At 37.0% G+C, this 21063-nt stretch overlaps 1 protein-coding gene across 1 annotated transcript in view; it reads right to left on the bottom strand.

Moving 5' to 3' along the window:
- Window positions 1-21063, bottom strand: part of LOC122354637 (inactive N-acetylated-alpha-linked acidic dipeptidase-like protein 2) — a 192444-nt gene that overhangs the window by 69535 nt on the left and 101846 nt on the right. Inside the window, 2 exon segments of the mRNA XM_043252897.1 lie at window positions 5941-6078; window positions 20737-20875. Of these exon segments, the coding sequence (XP_043108832.1) occupies window positions 5941-6078; window positions 20737-20875 (277 nt within the window).

Raw genomic sequence — 21063 nt, 5'->3', positions numbered from 1 at the left:
GACAACGGCTCAGCCACAGCGATGGGGTCTCCTGGGCAACCATGCAAAGATAAGAAGCGACTTTTACTCAATGGTAGGAATTAGAGACTAATAACCCCCATTAAAATCTGCAGCAAAAGTCTCCCTTCACACAAACACACATAGAGGGAGGGAGAGACTGAGAGCCGATTCAGAGCTCAGCGTATTTCTGTGTGCGTATGTGGGGGTGGACGCCTGTGTGCACATGTGCATATGCATGTTCCATATGGACAGAATGGCAGGTTTTGACACCTATTAGGATGTGATGAAGCTAACACGTACAAGTGTCTGTAGATTTACGCGTACATCAGGAAACATCACAAGTGCTTGCTGGTGTAGTGCCACTAATTGTCATGCTGTATCGCATAACTCAGAATACCAACGGTGTGAAAACTCTTTTTTTTTTTCTGACAGCACAGACAGAGAGATGTATTGTAAAGTGTGATTCATCATCAACACTGAAAAAGTGTATATATATATATATTTTTTTTTATTATTATTTTTTTTTACAAAATGTTACAAATAATTTCTCTTCATTTTTCTCTTCAACTTTATCATTTTTGAAATAGTTTTATACACACAATGATAATGATAATAATACAGTATACAAACATATTGTTACAATTTCAGTCTATGCTCCCCCTGTCTTAGTGTTCATGAACTCTTATTTTGAAGCATTTCCTCCCCCTTGTTTCCGTTTTCCCTGTTCCCTGCCCACATTGTTAGTCCCCTCGGTAACTTATTAACTCCGCCCCCTTGTTAACGCGTTATCCTGTTTATTTAAGATCGGATCAGTTTTTGACCAAACTGCAGAGTATTGTTTAACTGCTCTACGAGGCCTGGTTTTCCCTGGTTTTCCCTGGTTTCCCCTGGTTTTCCCTGCCCGATTACTGGATTTGCCATCTTGTAGCCCATTTGGATTGAGCTTTGCTTAATTGTTTCCTGACCATTCTTGTGTTTTGCCAGTTCCACACCTCTTTGCCTATGTCTGACCCCGTCTGTTACAGTTTTTTTCTATTGCTAACATCCTTTTGTCCAATTTCTAGTCACATTTTCAAAACTCTAAACACAATTAGCACAACATCCGTTTGTTGTAACCATACCATTAACACAATTCATGTTGTTTTCACACAACTTTTTATTAAATTAACACATTTTTAAAATGCTTACATTTTCTTTTTACACAAGTTTACCCCATAGCAAAATCATGGATCTTTCTTATCATTTTTACAAATGCTTAAACACAGCATGTCAAAAATAAAGAGCTAATGTTCCAAACTCTAACTATATTGTAAAGCCTCTACTTCTGCAACAACAGCAGCTTAAAAGAGCTGATAATAATTATTTTAATTACTGATAATTAAGAGATAGCTGATTCCAATCTTATTGATTAATTCCAAGTAATGGATTACATGGATTTTTACACTTTCTGGACTGGTTTTTGTTCAAAACAATACAGAACAACAGAAAAACTGAAAAAGAAAGAAGATGTCGGGACGAGGAAGAGTTGGACGAGGGAGAGGACAAGGTAGACGAGGGAGAGGACAAGGTAGACGAGGGAGAGGAGAAGGTGGACCGGGACAAGGTAGAAGAGGTAGGGGTAGAGTAAGAGCTGTAAGAGTAAGAGCTGTTGTTACAGATGAAATAAGAGCCACTATTATTGACCACGTGATAAACCATGGTCTGTCATTGAGAGAGGCAGGTGAAAGAGTCCAGCCCAATCTTAGACGGTCAACTGTGGCATCCATTATCCGAATTTTTCAACAAACCAACAGGTAAGCAATGAGTTTCGTGAGGGCCATAATTGCAGTTGTAATGTGTCACAATAACTGTTGGCTGCCAAGATACAAATACAAATATGTACTTTTTTTTTGTTCCTCTAAAGAACACAACGACTTCCTTGCTCTGGGGGAAGAAGAAAACTGCTCACTGAGGACCAAGAGCATGCCATTGTAGGGTGGGTTATTGCTGACAATGCAATAAAACTCAGAGAAATTCAATCCAGAATTGTACAGGACAACCTGGTATTCCAGAATGTGGAAAGCATCAGCCTGGCTACCATCACTCGAACTCTGAACAAACACAGAATTCGAATGAAACAGCTGTACAAAGTGCCCTTTGAAAGAAACAGTGAGCGGGTCAAGGAACTCCGACACCAATATGTCCAGGTGCCTATACAGTACATCCAATTCTTTTACGCTATTCTACAGTTTTTTTCCACTACTATCAATTACTACTCAAGTAAACATACCCACACAGTGAAAAGCATTTAAACATCATGTGTTTGATTTCTTTCAGAGAGTTATGGAGTTGGAGGCTAATCAGACACCACATAAATTCATTTATGTAGATGAGGCAGGATTTAACCTGGCAAAAACTCGTAGACGAGGAAGAAATCTGATTGGAAAAAGGGCCACTGCTGATGTTCCGGGTCAAAGAGGAGCAAATATCACAATGTGTGCTGCAATCTCAAGTGCTGGTTTGGTCCTGCAGAAAAGCCAGATTGGTCCCTTCAACACAGAGCGCCTTCTTTTGTTTTTAGAGGACCTCCACCAACAACTGGTACCAGCAGCAGAAAGGGAACAAGTAGGAGGAAACATGAGGACATTTGTGATTGTATGGGACAATGTAGCGTTCCACCATTCACATGCAATCACAAATTGGTTTGCAGCCCATCTGAGAATGATTTCTCTTTTTCTTCCTCCGTACTCTCCTTTCCTCAGTCCCATTTTTTTCTGCCTGGAGGTGGAAAGTCTATGATCATAGACCACATGATCAGATGTCCCTCCTTGATGCCATGGAGGCTGGCTGCCGAGATATCTCAGCTGAAGACTGCCAAGGGTGGATAAGGCATGCTAAACGTTTCTATCCCAGATGCATAGCAAGAGAAAATATAAGATGTGATGTCGATGAGAACATGTGGCCAGTTGCTGAAGATCGTATAGATTAGAACTTTATTTCTGTTTGTTTTTGTTTTTTGTCTGTTTTTTTGTTTTTTTTTAACTAAAGGCCAAAGGCCTGTTTTTTTTGTTTTTTTTTGGATCACTGACAGCAATTTCATTTAGCTAATTTACTTCAGCAATTCTGTCACTTTTCTTTTACATTTCATAAATTACTGATGAGTCCTCAACTATGCTGTACACATACTGCCCTACAGTAATCCACACATACACAAACACTGGTTTCCATTTTTTTGTGGGGACTCTCAAATTTCTAATCTTGTTTTCTCATGAGGACCAAATAAAGTGTCCCCACAAGGTAAGAATTTACTGGTATTACTATCTTTGTGGGGACATTTTGTCCCCATAAGATGATAAATACCAGGTACACACACACATGCAATGGATTAAATGCATTAAATGGATGTCATATTGTATGTTCTACCCAGGTCAAACCAAAACACGAAGTAATGCAGATTTTTGTAATTAATTGTTAGCATTTTGTCAGTCTATGTGTTATGATTGACTATATGTTTCTGTTGGATTAAAAACTAGTGCTAATGTTTTGATTGAATGATTCAATTTTGAATCAGGTTTGCTGTGTTTTGATAGAGTTAGTATATGTAGAAAAAGGTACTTAGCATTTTGAAATGGAGAGTTTGTATTTATTTAACAAAACATGGTTTTGGCCAGAAAATTAACAATTTGGCTAATTGTGTGATGTTAGTGTGTTGCTGTGTTAAGAGTTTAGAAAAAGTATTTTAAGTATTGGTAAATGCTTGTTAGCAATTGAAAAAAACTGTAATTGACCAGGTTTTTTAATAAGGTCGTATCCGCTCGCCTCCGGATTCCTACATTACACATATTATGTAGACAATATTTTTTGTTTTATATGTGATCAAATCGCAAATACATGTCTAAAAAATATATATATATAATTTACAGAATTAATTAAATAATGTATTCATTCATTTATTTATAATTTTGTCTAAACATGAACGAATGTCCTTGCGTGCTATTCTTTAAAACGTCACCCGTTTTGATATTTTGTTACATAATTGAGAGACGTTCACATGCAAAGAATGGCTAAAGATTAAGAATGAATTCGGGCATAAACAAACATTTATAAATATTAGAAAAAAAAATAAATAATGCAACATGTGCACAGCAGACTGCTCGTGACATATGCCCAAAAACATGTTATGTAAAAATAATAAAATAAAAATGGGCACATTTTGGATTGTGCCAATGACTTCTACTTACAGATCTGTACATTCATCATTGATCAGTGAAAAGCATCATCCCACGTGAAAGACCTTTCCCTGCAGGTTTGTTCACTTAAATCCAATTATGTTCCGATACATGTCATCTCCTCCATCAGTCATTTTTATTTAGCCTGCGGCACATCTACCGCTGCTCCCGTGAACCACATTCAACGTTACATTTGACCTCCCTGAAAGCTCTACATGAGCGAGGGCTGTAAGATGGCTGACCAGTCTTACTCTCATGGTTTCAATTAGGTCCCATGGGCACCCGCTGACTGATGTGGGTAATGGCCTTGGATATGGGCGGCCACGGAGAGGGCGGCTTTAAGATGATGCGTAAAGCCTGTGTAATTTACCACACTCAAGAGTTACACTCGCACTGCCGAGCATAAATCAACAAGCCTTGGCTTTCGGAGCGCACGACCTCTCTCGTCTGGAGCTAAAGAGTGTCATATCACCTCCCGCCAGCAGGTGGAACACTGACGTCATGTGCTCACAGCTGCTTTTGATGGTTAAATCCCCGGCAGAAGCATGAGACTGAGAAGACTAATGAATATCTCAGGCACAAAAGATTGTGTTTCAGAGCTTAGTGGAGACATAAGGATTAACACACATAAGGAAAAAAAAAATCACAAAGCGTGAGAGACACTAACAGAATGGCAGTATAATCGGTTTCTGAAATAGTGAAAAAAGACAATCATATGAATGCCATTAAAGATCGTAGGGTGAGAACCCAAACCCTATAAGTCAGTAACACTTCCTAATAGCATTAAACAATGCTTAAAGAGATGGTTTGCTCCATCACTTATGCTTTTCTGAGACTTTCTTTCTTTTGTGGAATACACAGGACAATAATTTGAATATTGTCCAGAGAACAGTTAAAAAGCAGTCGAATAACTATTTATTTAAAAAAAATAACATTTATCTATTTATTTTTTAGATATTTTTAGTTTAGTTATTTTGTACTGTTCCTTTAACACATCAGTATATCGTATATACTGTATTAGATTCATGCCATTTCAGAATGTGTAATAACTAAAGGTCTGTTTTGCATTTTAATGGAGAGACCAGGGATAGGTTTTTACTATAATGCATAAATGACTAATTTGATTTTTGCATAGACGCAATGCACACACACCCACACACACGGTGTCAACCTTTCAAAAATGTGAATTTAAAAATGTAATTAAAGATAAAATATTTCCTGAAAAATGTAAAGACAATACACACACATACAATGCAGTATAATAGTGTGTGTGTATATATATATATATATATATATATATATATATATATATATATATATATATATATATTTATTAATACTAAAGTAATAATAATAAAAATATGTTTTTAAAAATAAAATGTAAAAAAAAAAGTTATTTTTAAGAAAATATGCAAAATACATAATGTATAAAAAAATTGTGACATTTAATAAATAAATACTCGTTTTAGTTATACATATTAAATTAGATATATTGTAACTGAAAAAAATTACATAAAATAATAATAATAAAAAAAAATTGTATCGTTAAAAGCGCTATATAAATAAAAGTGATTGATTAATTGATTATGGAAAGTCATTGTGAAGCATTGCCAGAAGGTCTCACGTGTGTGATTTGAGGGCTATAAGCAGTGATATTGTGTGAGGCTGAAGAGGGCTGTCTGTTGACAGCTACGGTAAGTGCAGTAGGCGTTGTTTCTGGCCCAGGGCTTACCTGAGGCTGAGGGCATGGCCATGGGGACGCAGGGTCTTCCTTGCCCCGTGGCGGGGGCAGAGAGCAGCACTTTCGCTAAGGAGGCAGATATGGGCTGAACCAGCAATGATGTCAGGTCGTGTCGACCATCTCTTTCGACTGTGAACAGAAAGAAAAAACAACTGCAGTTCTTGCTATAGAAAGGCTTTTACACATCTATATCAAAATGAAAACACTAATAACATCATTCCATCTTCAGAATTTCACCCTCAGCATGCCATTTGCATTGATCATGTCTTTGTGAGCATTTAGAGCGCGTCACGGGGCTCTTAACGGCACACATGAGCAAACCAATTACCCAATCAAAGAGCTTTTCTATTGGTTAACACCTCCTCCGAGTCTTCTCACACATCTTCATCTAGCAGGGCAGATGAACCGCATTAGTCCGTTACGTGCTGCATAAATATAGCTGCATTGGGGCCAGGTGAAGATGCGTTTAGCGATGTGAGGTGAACGAGAAGAGGCGGGGAGAGGAGCTTTGTAATGTGCCGTAAATCAGACGAAAGAGAAAGGAGCGCTGAGAGGAACCTGCACAGCCAGGCGGGGACGTATCAAAGCCCTTGCTCGCCGCTGATTGCGGCTCACGGCCGGCAAACTAATAGGCCTGGAGGTTTTAAGTCTGAAGAAACGGTTTCTAGCAGGCCAATGGGGATTTATATGGACGGAACGCTCCATTGATTCAGCCTCATTAAAATGGCGAAACGGTGAGCCTAATCCTGCTTTAGGAGCAAATTTATTTAGGAGCTTCAATTTTCCAGCAGCGCTTCCGCACCGGTGGGATGGGGTACAGTCATCCACGAATAACAATCAGTAGACCTTTCTGTTACACAACACTCTATTACCTTCCACAGATAAATGTATTCACAGACCACAATTATTTTACAGCGGTTATGCGGGAACGAACGCAGAGGAAGGTACCCTCGAAATCAGCGTATTATTTTCTTAGGTCATGGGAGGATACGGGAAGTGATTATTTGGTTTTGAGTGGGGCTTTTGAAGAACGCTGTACTGAAAGTGCAATTATCCACCCGAGGGTCACAGGGGTCAAAGCTGTGTTTAGATCCCAGTTGATCTCAACTCGTTAGCTTTAACCTTGTAAATGTGAATTAATGTAAATGAAGCTGTTTATAACTACGATGAAATATTAACTGTAAAAATCATTTTTTTTAATATCTATCCGTATACCCTGACGATGCAAAGAAAAAAGGCTCAAACTTAAGCGTTTTTCGTCTACAAATAGTTTTGAAGCATTGTCTTCTGTGATGTGCAACTCAATCGCCTCTGTTAAAAACAACAGTTTTGTTTTAGTTTGTTTCTTAATTGAAATGATATTGTTGTACATAAACCTCAACTCGATATCAGCCCAAAAGTGAACTGAATAAAATGGAGGTTTTGAGAAACAAAGTGAGAACATTTTGTAGTTTAATACTTTAGGGACATGTCTAGAGCACTCATTGATGTGCCTTCTAAATTTTTTTATTTATTTTTTTCCCCCCCAAACTAAAAGAGTACTTTCATTCATCTTGATAAATAAAACACAAACAAGGTTATGGTCAATAGCTTTCATCCTTTCCTGTTAGTTCTATCCGCAGCGCAGCTAAAAATGAACACAAACAAGTTTAAAAGTACAAGATGCCCTCAAAACCCATTAGGTGGTGCTCCAGCTGGAGATATTACAGCTTTGGAAATAAAGTATTCCTGACCTTGATGAACTCCAAAAGAGCGTGTACTCAGCCTGTGGATATACTGCACAAAAGGAAAGAAGGCTACTATAGTAGAGTAAAAACCGTACCACTGGTGTGCATGAGAGGAATGTTTAATACTTCACATGTCAACTAACATGTTGGTCTCTCAGTTAGAATGATTCATGATGCCGGTGAAATGCGCACAAGATCTCCTCTCAATCTCCAGAGGACAGATGTGGGCTGCATGCAGAAGTTATGAGGGGCCGTGTGTCTTTCATTTTCTCCTGTGGTGGTGACACCCATTTGTTTTAGTCTGTCTAGGAAAGCCTCATTACTCGTATATTCTCTCATACTCTGTAACACTATTTCACGGTTACACCTATTACTCGCTTATTAGCATGCATGTTACTAGTTTTAGTTTTATTTATTTATATAGCACATGTCGTGCAACCAAGGTTGACCCTAAATGCTGTACAATCATTTAAATTGGTGGAAGCATCATTATGGATTACGGGCTCTTGTCCGTGGTTTGCTTCACGAAATGTGTGAGTCATGTGGAACAGTCGCGGATTAATAAGTACTTTTATTATCAGCTGTTATAAATGATTCTCGGCCATTTACAGCGGATCCACTGGTGAACAAGTGATGTAATGCAAAATTTCTCTAAATCTGCTCTCAAGAAGAAACAAACTCATCTACATCTTTCATGGCCTGAGGGTAAATTTAAGCAACTTTTCCTTTAATAAAAGCATTGCATATCATTTCAGCATCCACTGGCTGTAAAATGCAGAGCTCTTTAAATAATAATAAGAAAAAAGTTCTATATATAATTTCAGTGATGTTAGAGAACTGCATGAAAAGTGAGTCCTTCCGACATTTTGACATGCAGTACTGTACTTCACACTACCTTTCATGTCGCTGCTTCATTTTAATCACACTAACTAAGCTCCGTTATTCCACACAGAATTACTCACCTGAGCTCCGTGTGAACTTTGTGCGGTACACAGATTCATATCGCGAATCAATTAGATACGCCGTGTCTGATGCCATAGATGCCTCCCTGCTGATGCAACAGGCGGCGTATGTGTAATTTCAGTAGGATGATTTCATTTAGGTAACCAAGATCCATTTAGACAACGATTAACTAATATAATTATGATGAAAGTAAAAGTCAAGGAAGCGCTAATTCACACTATACGGTGCAAACATCAGCACATTCGTACAACAAATGTTGAAGATGATCCAAAAAACTGAGAGAACATCAATTGTTTTTAGCAAACAAGCCTCCCAGGAAGAGTTATTTGCTGAAGTACGATTACCCACAGGGCTTAGACTCATTCCCTCCACACAGAGATGCTCATGAGATATATATTACACGCCTGCGGTGGGGCCATATGTGCAGTGTTCAGATTACAAACACCGCAGTAGTTCACATACAAACTTGCTCATTCAGTCCCGATGTGTTACAAATCAAATCTGTGAGAATGACAAGCTGATGTCGATAAACAGCAGGGACTTCTATCATATTATTAACATACCACTGACAGGAGTTCAGTGTGCCGTATACAGCACGTGGAAAAAGTAGCAAGAAAAGCTTTTCAGATAAACATTGTATAGCATAATTTGAGATCTTTTTAAAACTGTGTTACAGTTTAAACACATCTACTGTACGCGGCCCTGCAATATTTACAGCGCAGCTATTATCTTGTTTTGTGTTTCATTTGAAGGTTATTAAATAGATTTCTCATTTTTTACTTCTGCTTTAATTTTGCAGATTTTCATGCAAATTGAATTCAAAAAAAGCAGGTCATTCATTTCCATGAGAACAATGCCAGCACTTTTCATGCAGAGAACTCACTCATCTCTCTTGAGTTCAAGTGATTGTAGAGACTTGCTTACATCCCTTCAAGTCTTTCATGTGCAAAACCTGTGGTCGCACAACCATAAATTTGTTTATTGTTCTAAACAACTTCTTTCAGTGACTACAGAAAGAAAAGCATGCAAATATTACAACGTATAATGCTTTCCTGGAAACTAAATGATGCATTAATGAAGATACTTCTTATCAATTAACATCCTCTTTTTGCTTTTGTCTTAAGTATATTTTCTCTTTGACAAGATGAAAAGATATTTTATGATAATGAAAGAGGCTTAAGCTACTTGTGGCATGTTTGATAATGTTTGTATTATAAAAACCCCTCACAATTACAACAATCCACAGTCAAACATGATGTTAAAGATGTGGAACAGCCTAAAAACAAATGGAAATTATCCTGATCTTTTAGGAATCTTCAAGGAAGATGCCGTCATTGAATTCTCAAGGCAGCTCAATAGGTTTGAAAACATTGAAAACAGCCAAATACTGATGTCTCCGTCGCCCTTTAACAACTATTCACAAATCAACAGAAGGGTCTCTGACCTAACAATGATCAAAGCAAATTCAAAGATGTTGTATTTAAGTGAACATGAGCTAAAGGTCTGTAAGTGAGTGACATCTCACCAACACATGGAAGGACATTTGCATTCATCACTTAAGGGAGCTTAAAGGAATAGTTCACCCAAAAATGAAAGCCAGGCTGTTTTGGGCCACCATTGACTTCCACAGTAGAAAAAAAATACTATGGAAGTCAATGGTGACCCAAATCAACCTGGTTACAAATTTTCTTCAGAATATCTTTGTGTTCAGTAGAACATAGAAATCCATGCAGGTTTGGAACTACTTGAGGGTGAGTAAATTGTGAATCATTTGTGAAACTATTCTTTTAACTGCGTCCTACTTACTAAAAAATAAAAATAAATAAATAAATAAATACATACATACTAGGCTTTCTCTTAGTCTCTCTCCGTCCAAACCTGTACTATTCTAAACAAATGTCTAAACCTTTAAACTGATGGTTCACTTATTGCATTGATATAATTGTATGTTAAATGAACCAACCAACAAACAAACCCAAAACAATGTTAGGGCATTTTTTTATTATTCACTTAGACTGATGATAAAAACTGGCTCGGAGTTCTTTTTTTTCTTTTGGAATGAATTACCAATTATATGGCAGAAAAGGCAAGACGGTCAAAGATAATCAAGTAAAGGCAATCATTTGAGTAAATAAAACAGAAGATGCAAATCGACCCAGAATTAAAATCCTGCATTCAAGCCCTTCATTTATCTTTTTTGTAATGAATTACCAAATCTATGCCACTCTATAAAATAAATATATTTTGTTCCTGTTGAAATAATATTGCCCCTGCCTTAAACATTCTCGGTCTTGCACGGCGTCCGTTAACTCTGATAGATTAGGGGCTAATCAATGCTCATTTTCATTTTTCGCAGACATCAGTTTGAGTGTCGAAGGCAACCTTATGTTGTTTGCATTTTTGCTGTGTGAGTGGGTTTGTGAGTGACAGCTGGATTTACGCAACTCAAGACGGTCCTTGACATTCAGTTCCACAGCTGACAAAAAAAAAAAGATGGAACCAGCAAACATTCTTCACCAAAAGAAACCCGTTATGAGGTGACATTGTTCCAATCTCCCTGAACCTGCACACCACCTTTCCAAAGACAAGGCATGATTTAACGACAATGCATTATGGAATAATTCAGTGTTTCCAAAAATAACCACAAACCTTCTGCGGCTGAAACCAAGTTTCATTTATTAGATGAATGTATTGAGTGTACAGTATTTGTTCAGATCATCTTTCAGATCTTTCCACTGCTACGAACTCACACGGTAGATATGACCAAACCGATCAATCATATGTTATCCATTAGGCGGTATTCAGTGAATGTGCGTAGTTCCATTGCTCTAAATCAGACGAAAAATCCACAGGCTGCATCCACGCAGAAGAGAACTCAACAGTAACCCACCACAGATGTGTGGGGCCCAAAAAAGCTCTTAAAATGACACTACTTTAATTGACCTTTATTATGCTTTTGTGATTAGTTGCTGGAGTATCAGCAGACCTGAGGGACGGCAAATTCCCATTTAATGATGATTAGGATTTAATGACAGAATAATAGCTTCTCTCTTTGCGTTCTCACCTGCAGGAGCCTCAGACGGCACACAGATCATTGCATGCCCTCAATGTCGCATATATCCACTTATTTTCAAGCAACAGAAGTTTGCTTCACTTTAAAGCAACTTTTGAAATAATTTTCTCAGTAGGGTATGGTTTCTAGCTGCTTAACTACAGAGAAATAAAACTTTTAAGATCTCTGTTAAGTTTGCCTCAGGACAAAATTGATCCTGAGTAGCAGAAAAAAGCCTTGCATCTGTGATTTCTCTTATTTTCCCCACAGTTATGACATCAATAAAGCAATAGCTTTTAAGGGTCTGACCACAAACGACATGCTTACATAACATTTGAATAGAAATGTCAATGATAAAGCAGAACTTAAAAAAATATTATTTAATTTTTTTTTTAACAAAAATACAGTCAAAACAGTAACCATGAAACATTTTTACAACAACATTATATTATATATACTTTATATTCTATTTTTACTACTGGTTCTACTTACTACTGAGTTATAATATCACTAACATTGCTTATTATTATGGTTAGAAATCTAAGTGGTACATAGCAATTTTAAAGGAAATTTTCTGAACTTTTTATTTTTTTGCACACTCAAATTTCAGCTATTTTAGTAGTTGTATCTCTGTCAGATATTGTCCTATCCTAACAAACCATACATAAATGCAAAGCTTATTTAAGCATTGATTTCAGATTAATCTCAACTTATTCACATTTGCCACAGTGGCTGGTTTTGTGGTCCAGGGTCTCCCTGTCTCTCTCACACACACACACACACACACACACACACACACTCACTCACGCATAGACTCACACACACACTTTTTTTAACAGTCCATTTACATTTAAACTCAAACTGCAATTCGACATCCTGAGCAATAACTCAATTCAAATGTACAAATCAAATTTTAAATGGAGCACAGCTCTAACGCTCAGCTCACATTAATAAAAATATATTAAAAATGCAATTCCAGTCTCTGAATATTCGTTACTCATTATTAACATCAGTACTGGCAGTAAAAACATACATTACAAGTTTTTCTGTTTTGAAGTGATCTCTTTCTCACCCAAAGCTGCATTTATATGGTCCAAAATACAATGAACAGAAAATGTAAAAGAACCTAATTTCTTTCAAATAGAAATATTATTAAAATCAGTTCGCATTGCTTACTATTAACATGCATAATACATTGAAAAAGTTTTAATACACACTTTATACTAGTAATAACACTGTATTGCATTGAATACAGCTTCTCTTGAGAAAAAATGGTTGCAGTTTGAATCGAAACCACGTTTTTAGACTACGGGGCATCAAAGCAGAAGGCACATTTTACACCACCGTTGTTAAAACACACTATCCATCTCCTTCGCTTCGTGTAAACACACATCCCAGCTCAGAGCGAGTACGCCGGCTTCTTCATTACTGCCCATTTGTGAGGTGGAGGCATGTGTAAATTCTGCTTCTGGCTAAAGCCATAATCGCCTCACACTCAGCATGCTAAGAGAGGAATGGATTCAGAGCCAGAGGGCTTGAAGAGAGGCACAACTGTAAATTCTTGTCTGGTAAAATTATTCCCTATTTGCAGAGGCTAAACTGTGGCCATGTCTCTCAGGATATATATATATGGCACAGCCCGGGCCCTGCAGGGGAGGTTCATGAGTGAGAGGCAGCTCGACAGCAGCAGCGCTGGACAAAAGTAAATAACATTAGGACTAGGTGATTCTATAAATACTGGGCTGACTTTCGCGGTACACTAAAAACAGTGTCCTTCCTCAATATATTTCTACACTCTCGATTAGCCAGTGTCAAATTTAACCACGAATAGGCCGGAATGCTAACAAAATCCTAGGAGTAATGAAGGTTACCGTCGCTTCATTTTTAACAAGCGTCAAGAAATGTCAGCTCACAGAAATTAAAAACTGCTTGACGTGTTTGTAACTGTGAGAACAAAGGAAAAAATTAATTGGTGGAGCTTGAATGGCTGCTATCTGCATTACTTTTGAATAAACTGAAATTCTCATTACTTAAGTCATAAACACTTTTGCGTAATTAGTTTTATATTAAAACAACGAATACTAATAAATCACATGAAGCAGCTTATGTCAACGAGGTTAATTAATAATGATATTAACCTTTGTGTTGATTGAAACTGGGTTAAACCAAACCAAATGCTGCATGTTTACAAATAATAGTTCTACTTACTTTCTTTCTTACTCTTTTTATCTTGTTTTTTTTTTGTCCACTCGTGTCTTCCACAAGCAAAGAAAGAAAGAAATGGATAAAAACTCTCATTTCACTTATATATCTTGTGTAATTATTTCACATTTTAAACTGTACCGCAGCATCGTAGGCTTTCACAACAGATTAACTGTGATGCTCCCATTTGTTAACATCTAACATGCTTAGAATAAAAGCATCCCTAAAATGAACATGTTTTGATGAATTGTGAAACGCATTTAAAAAAAAACACGAATTCAAACGAACAACTGGAAGGCATGTGCTGATACGGCACGCGAATGAGTCAGAGGAAGTTAGCATGTGAGCATTCATTGCATTTATTCATGTTTTTTACCTGAGGTCTCATATATACATAATGTAACATTTGTAATGTGGCATTTTGAAGTGTGGTTTTATAACCGGTTCTCAAAAGTTTAGGAAAAACCAGGAAAAAAAAAAATCTCATAGTGCGGGTGTGTTTCTGAGCTAGTGAGAAATAAAAAAGGGGGTCTTTCAAAGTCCCGAACATTAGAGATATTTTCCGGTCATTACCAATATTTTGTTATGTAGCCTACGGCAAATCTGCAGCTCTAGAGAATCCGGCCTCATGTAAAGCCCTTAGTGTGTTAAATACAGCCCTTTGGATTTCATCACGTTCCTTTCTTGATGCAATAAAGGCCTTCGGAAAGGGGCCGCGTTTCTGGCACAGTCGGGGTCCGAGCAACAGGGCGGCCCTCCCACCCTCTGCAGATGAGATAAGATGGTCCTAGTCGGCCCAGGGCTTCTGAACGAGATGACAGGGAGCTTATGGCCTGCAGGGCTGCTGCCTGCCCATCCTCCATCAAAAACGCATCTAAACCTCCAAAATGTCATTCCCATTTTGCCGAATGCTGCGAGAGACGGTCTTTTATTTCAGTAGAAATTCTACAAAAAAAAACCTTCTTTCTTATGATACGTTGAAATTTTCCGCCTCTTTCAAGCTTAAAATAAATAATGAAAAGACTCAAAAATGCATTACATCGTCGATGACCGAGGGGACGCGCGGTTCAACATAAGACTGACATATTAATCACGCCAAACAGACAGAAGTGCTGCCACTGAGAAAATGTAGCCAATAGAGTAATTTCCTCAACTTAAGGCCCTTGTGCACTTTGGCAAAGGCGCTATCGTTCTCATACAAAGAGCTGAAGGAGTAGAAGCAACATTTCCATAATGTTATTGACCAAGTGCCACATTTCTGTCTGGAGTGCAATGCACCCTCTGTTTTATTTGCATGTCTATTAGCTGGAATACCAATCAAATGATAGCGATGGTAGAAAAGGCAATTTTCAGCCTGAGTGCATTCCAAATGCTCATTGGTTTAAGGGCAGAAAGTAAAGAGAACACATGAGGATCAACTCTGAGATGCGGGAAAGGGCGTCACTTCGGTAAAGCATTCCTTTAATGAACGCTTCCTTAAAAAGCGCCTAGAGCCCAAGTAATCAAGCTACTCATCAAGTAAACGAACCACCATTTGAAGCGTAATTACGATACAAAAAAGTTTCTCAAATGCAATCATACGTTGCAGAGCATTATTCTCATTCTGTTGTGATATTCTGTGTCTTTTCTGGGAAAAAAAAAAATTTACCTAATAAGAGCAAAATAATGAATGGAAATGATGAAAAGCAGTATGAATCGTTTAAAGACTGAACAACAGTAACGTGAAGTTGCTAGCGGTAACTTTAGAGAATAAAAAACGAATTACCAACAAATAGCTAAAAAAATCAGCTATGAGACTTCTGAAATGTACAAACTTTTATTATTGTTCAGGTTCGCAAAATTAAACTACTGGTAAAAGCATTCATAAAGAAGGAGCTTTTTAACCTTGAGCTATTACATAGAGTATAAATCGGATGGAAATGTGATTAAATGTGTTCTGGTAAAAGTAAAACTGTATCTACATTTCAAAAGTTTAAGGTCTATAGGATTTTTTTTTTTTCCAAAGAAGCCTTTTATGCTCACTGTGACTTTTCCGTTGAGTAGAGAGAAAAAAAAAAAGGTTTTGTAACAACATCCATTAAGTATCTTCACTGTCGTGTTTGTTCGATTTAATGCGTCTTTGCATAAATATACACTTATAAAATATTGCTGTCTCAGAACTTTAGTTTAATTGAATAAAACTCTACTTCTGGCTCTAAATTGCAATACGGTTCATTTGTGGTGAGTATTTTTAGCCAGTCTTCCTGATTATTACACCAGTAACTAGCAACAAGAGACCGGGGCTTTATGAGCCAATCATTGTATCATTCACTCAATCCCATTGGCTGAAAACACAGATTGATTCAAGCAGAGAACAAACAGACAACTGTATTTTAGGAAGTTATGATGTCTCTCAAAGGTACCTTGTCTGTTTCTCTGACAAAGTACCTTCATCAGACAGTGTTCTGTGTTGTTTACACATATTCTTTTTTTTCTTTTTTTACTGTATGTGTGTCTCCTGCATGAGCAGTAGGAAATGGCAACATAAAAAAAGAGAACGAAAGAAAGGTGTAAAACAGAGATACCCAAAGGAAAAGACAGACCGAGGGGAGAGATGGGACACATTGTGATGGTTTTGACTGACATTGCACAGAGGACGTTTCTCTTCCTAACAGCAGTGGTAAGCATTTGTTCATTAAAGACTCCTAGATGTCTCCCATAGCTGCGGTGTATTTAAATAAATATGCAAATGACTACATTTTTATTCAAAGGCTTCTTTTCACTTCAACAAGGTTTCTAAATAACCCAGGGGACGCAATTCGTTCCATGTGAATAAAACCACCTGTCAGCAACTTGAAATTAACATGTAAAATTGTTTGAGGTTCCCCACATATTTCACATATCTCTTCCTCAGATATGTGCGTGGTTTTAAAGGTGAGCAATATTATGTAATCAAAAAAGAAAAAGCGACGAGCCAACAGAGCAGAAGGCTAATAAAGAAAGCGATGCATTTTTACGCCAGAGCTTCGTTTATGTCCTCCAGCACCTTATTGACTCATTTCCCAACCAAGAGGATGGGAGAATTTTTCCAAAATAAACAAAATAAATAAGATAGAGTCATGGCTCAATAAAAGCGCACAACATTTGTTCTCCTGAGGCCACAATTCAGGTACACAAAGCGTTTTCCTGTGATTGAATCAATGCGCTTGGCCTTCTCTTTTGGTATTAGAGACAAATGTTTCCACGTGAACCTCAAAGGCATCATGTTATTTGTTTTGCTTCATTCACAAATCATAAGCAAACAAGGTCCTGGAATGAATCCTCATGTCTAAAGGTATCAGTTTTCTATAGCTCTCGATTGTTGCTTGTCAGACTATATGCTGTGACCAAGGACGTCAGCACGATTCATGGAGACTGGAAGCACAGGTACAATGAGTGGGCTATACGCTCTCAGAAAAGAAAAAAAAAGTAAAGGTATGTTGTCCGTAACCATTTTAACATACTTTTACAGTTTTTCAAAGCAATGTCTGCTTAATTTAAATGAACTATACACATATAGACCCACATATATACATATAATATATATATATATATATATATATATATATATATATATATATATATATATATATATATATATATATACAAAATATAATATATATATATATATATATATATATATATATATATATATATATATATATATATATATATAATATATATATATATATATATATATATATATATAAAAATATATATATATATATATATATATAATATATATATATATATATATAAATATATATATATATATATATATAAAATATATATATATATATATATATAAATATATATAATATATGTAAGCTCCCATGTATGCTATCACCCTTCCAATTCATTATCATGTATTAACCGAGCTGAAAATCTGTTTAAACGTCTTTTCTTTAATCATTCTTACATTCCGTCTAAGGTTTGCTGTTACATTGTCAAGGAAAATGAGTAAAACTGAACAAAACTTTAAAACCTCAGCAATTTTTACCACTAAAATCAAGTTACTGTCTAAACAGCGAGTATCTAATGGTTTATTGATTGGCCCTGTTCATTTCCAGCACTTCATTGTATCCTAAATTTCTGTAATACAGCATTTGTAGCACATTACAAACACTGAGCGGTGAGATTCATTTAACTGAGAACATTCCTTTAACATTATATAAACGGATCGGAACAGAAGAGAAAATAATGTGTGTGTTTGTGACAAATCAACAGGCAAAACTCTCGAATAAGTGCCTATCAATCAAAATGTCTGACTTGCTTATTTGTGCAGATGCACCTCATTCATTACAAAGTAAATATTCAACTAATTAAGGCTAAAACAACATTATCTAGCGGGGGAATAAAAAGCATGTGTTATCAAAGACGTCTGCTTTGATTTAACTTAATCCGTCTCAGTAGGTAGTATGTCAGTACAAGCGGGAGATTTTAAATTAAAAAGCAAACAACGCAACCATTAACGTACAGCTGATAATTAAACCTAAACCAAGCATAGAGGACCTCTCACAAACAAAACCTCCACCGCAATTAGGTCTGATCGATGCGTGTTTACCAGTAGGGGGGTTTGAATGATCATATGATCATTTTTCATAATCCATTTATATTAGAAGAACCAAGAAAACAGTATTTCAGAACAAATATTTTGTCAACATCTAAAATCAATATCACCCCCCTCTTTGTTTTTCAAATCTTGGTTTCTGATTAAACCGATTTACATCACGTCAGCAAGCCATCCAACAAGAACACAAAATTCTTGTTCGTGTGACCTTATATCATGGATCATAAAGACAGCATGAAAATAACTGCCGTCTGACATTCTGTGTATTGGTTCACCAGTACATTGCATATATTCTCTCATTGCCAAACAAAACAGTCACAAGGACAATAGTCTCACTAAATAATTCATGTTCCTCTGAACCACCACGGAGTATCCTGCAACTTCACCATGCACTCGATTCCTGCTGAGCGCTCTGACAAAGGGCTTTGCTGAAGAGAAAACAGGCACAAAACATCTGCTAAGACATCTGTTTGCAGGCCCCGTCGTGCCCTGACTCCACGGCCCGCTGTAAGCCCACGCTATCATTCCAGTAATGACACGTCCCAGTGATCCTGCACTGCAGAGATCCAGGGTCAGCCAGGGCTGCGCTGAGGTCGTCTGTCATGGGCAGCACTCTTAAATACAGTAGCTTTAGTTTCAGCACCACGGACAGCAGCCCTGCTGCACATATACGGCTGACTTTCAGCACCACGGACAGCACTAAAATACATGCTTCGGACTTGCATAATGCTGTAATCAGCAGTAGAGGCTTAAATACAGCAAAATATTCAAATCTAATGTATTTTATACACTGTAGGAAAGGGTGTTACGGAAACATAGGTTGCTTCTCAAACTAAATGCTACATATCCTAGCGTCAGAATGCATTCTTCCTAGTCCAGTTTTTCGGAGACGTTAAACGTATTAAAAAGGGAAATATTACGGTAATATTTTACCACGGCATTATCCAGTAATTTGGAAAATTATGGACATTTCAGATAACCTTAAAGCGTAACGCAATGAAGTACAAAATTCAAAATGCAAGAAAAACAACTGTAAAAAATAAAGGAAAGTCCCCTTCATATTAATACAGTATTGTACTCGAATTTCACAGACTTTGTAGAGTCACATATAGCATTAAACGATGCAATGAGATGGTCTAGTGAGTGCTTATAAATATAGTCATGGAACGAAAACAACTCAAATTCTAATTTGACTAATACTTTATGAAAAATATTTATATTAAGTGACTTTATTAATGAAGTAGAGGTAAAGGCAACAGTCTATCTCCCAGAGGCTTACATTATGCACAATTTAGCACTACATGATTTACAACAAAACAAAAGACAATATATCGCCATTATTTTTTGTCTTGCAATATATCTAACTAAATGAGCTCAGTGATGATTTATTTTCCACAAACAATTTTTTGAGAACTGGAAACTCTGCAAAGGTCTATGGATGATCTTATGCATCCTTCAAAACTGACTGAATGCAGGATACAAAACAACATGGATGCAAAACTTCAAATTGAGTTGTCCTCATGTATCGCTGGGCTGGGAGACCTTCAGGACAGGTTTAAAGAACCCATGCTGTAGGACATTTGATTACCAAACCACAGACAGCTGCACGCATACAGCTGAATCTCAGCACCACAGACAGCATACACTGTAGGTTTTATAATTGCATGATGCTACAGCAAACAGTAGATATTTAAAAACAGCCAGTATTTAAACAAAGTAAAAAGTTTTTAATACGGACAGCTGCACTTACAAAGCTGACTTTCAGCGACATGGACAGCGCAACACAGATTTTAGACTTGCACTATGATATACTGCCATGAGTGTATACAGTTTTATTTTAATATGAATAAGCTAGTTAAGCTAGATTTCATAGTCCTAGTTATGTCATTTTTTCATCATTAAAAATAATAGTATGAAATGAAACGTGTTTAATTAGCAAAGAAGAGGTAGTTTAAGTGTGGAGGCATCATAGATGTCCAAAGGCAGTAATTACTTTTCTCTCACTCACTGTTGCCTAATGTGACTTCTTTTGAAAATTATCAGCATAATTGCAAGCATTTGCCTTGAAAGTAAAGCCAGGCCACCTGAGACTTAAAGATATATATTTTTAGTTTGTTTCTATAATAATTGCATTCATGTTCACCAAATCATTGCAACTCCTTTTACTTATTCTTTTTTTTTTTTTTTCTTTTCTTTAAATAGGGAGTTTTTGATGAGAGTGTAAAATATGAATGCAATATTAAGACGACACTTACTAGTATTGGCGTCGTCTTGAAAAAATGGGTTCCCACCTGGGTTCAGGGTCACCCCGAACGTCTTGTTTCCAAACGGGGCATCGCACGGATCCACATAGAGAAGACAGCCGCCAAAGCCCATCTCTGCCAGGAGCGAGAGCTGTGAAGAGATGACAGAGATGAATTTTAAGTACAAGCTACAAAAAGTTTTTAGACAGACATGGCGTAATAGCCCGAGAGCGCCGGGCAGCTCTTCTCAAGAGAGCTTCCAAACAGCTCTGCCAAATTAGCCAAACCACCATATCTATCACAGCGACTGAACTTGTCACGGACGGAGGAAAATAAATG

The sequence above is a fragment of the Puntigrus tetrazona genome, chromosome 11 (assembly GCF_018831695.1).
Source record: "Puntigrus tetrazona isolate hp1 chromosome 11, ASM1883169v1, whole genome shotgun sequence".
NCBI classification, from domain to species: domain Eukaryota; kingdom Metazoa; phylum Chordata; class Actinopteri; order Cypriniformes; family Cyprinidae; genus Puntigrus; species Puntigrus tetrazona.
The sequence above is the reverse complement of the archived record's forward strand: the minus strand, read 5'-3'. Positions and strand labels throughout refer to the sequence as shown.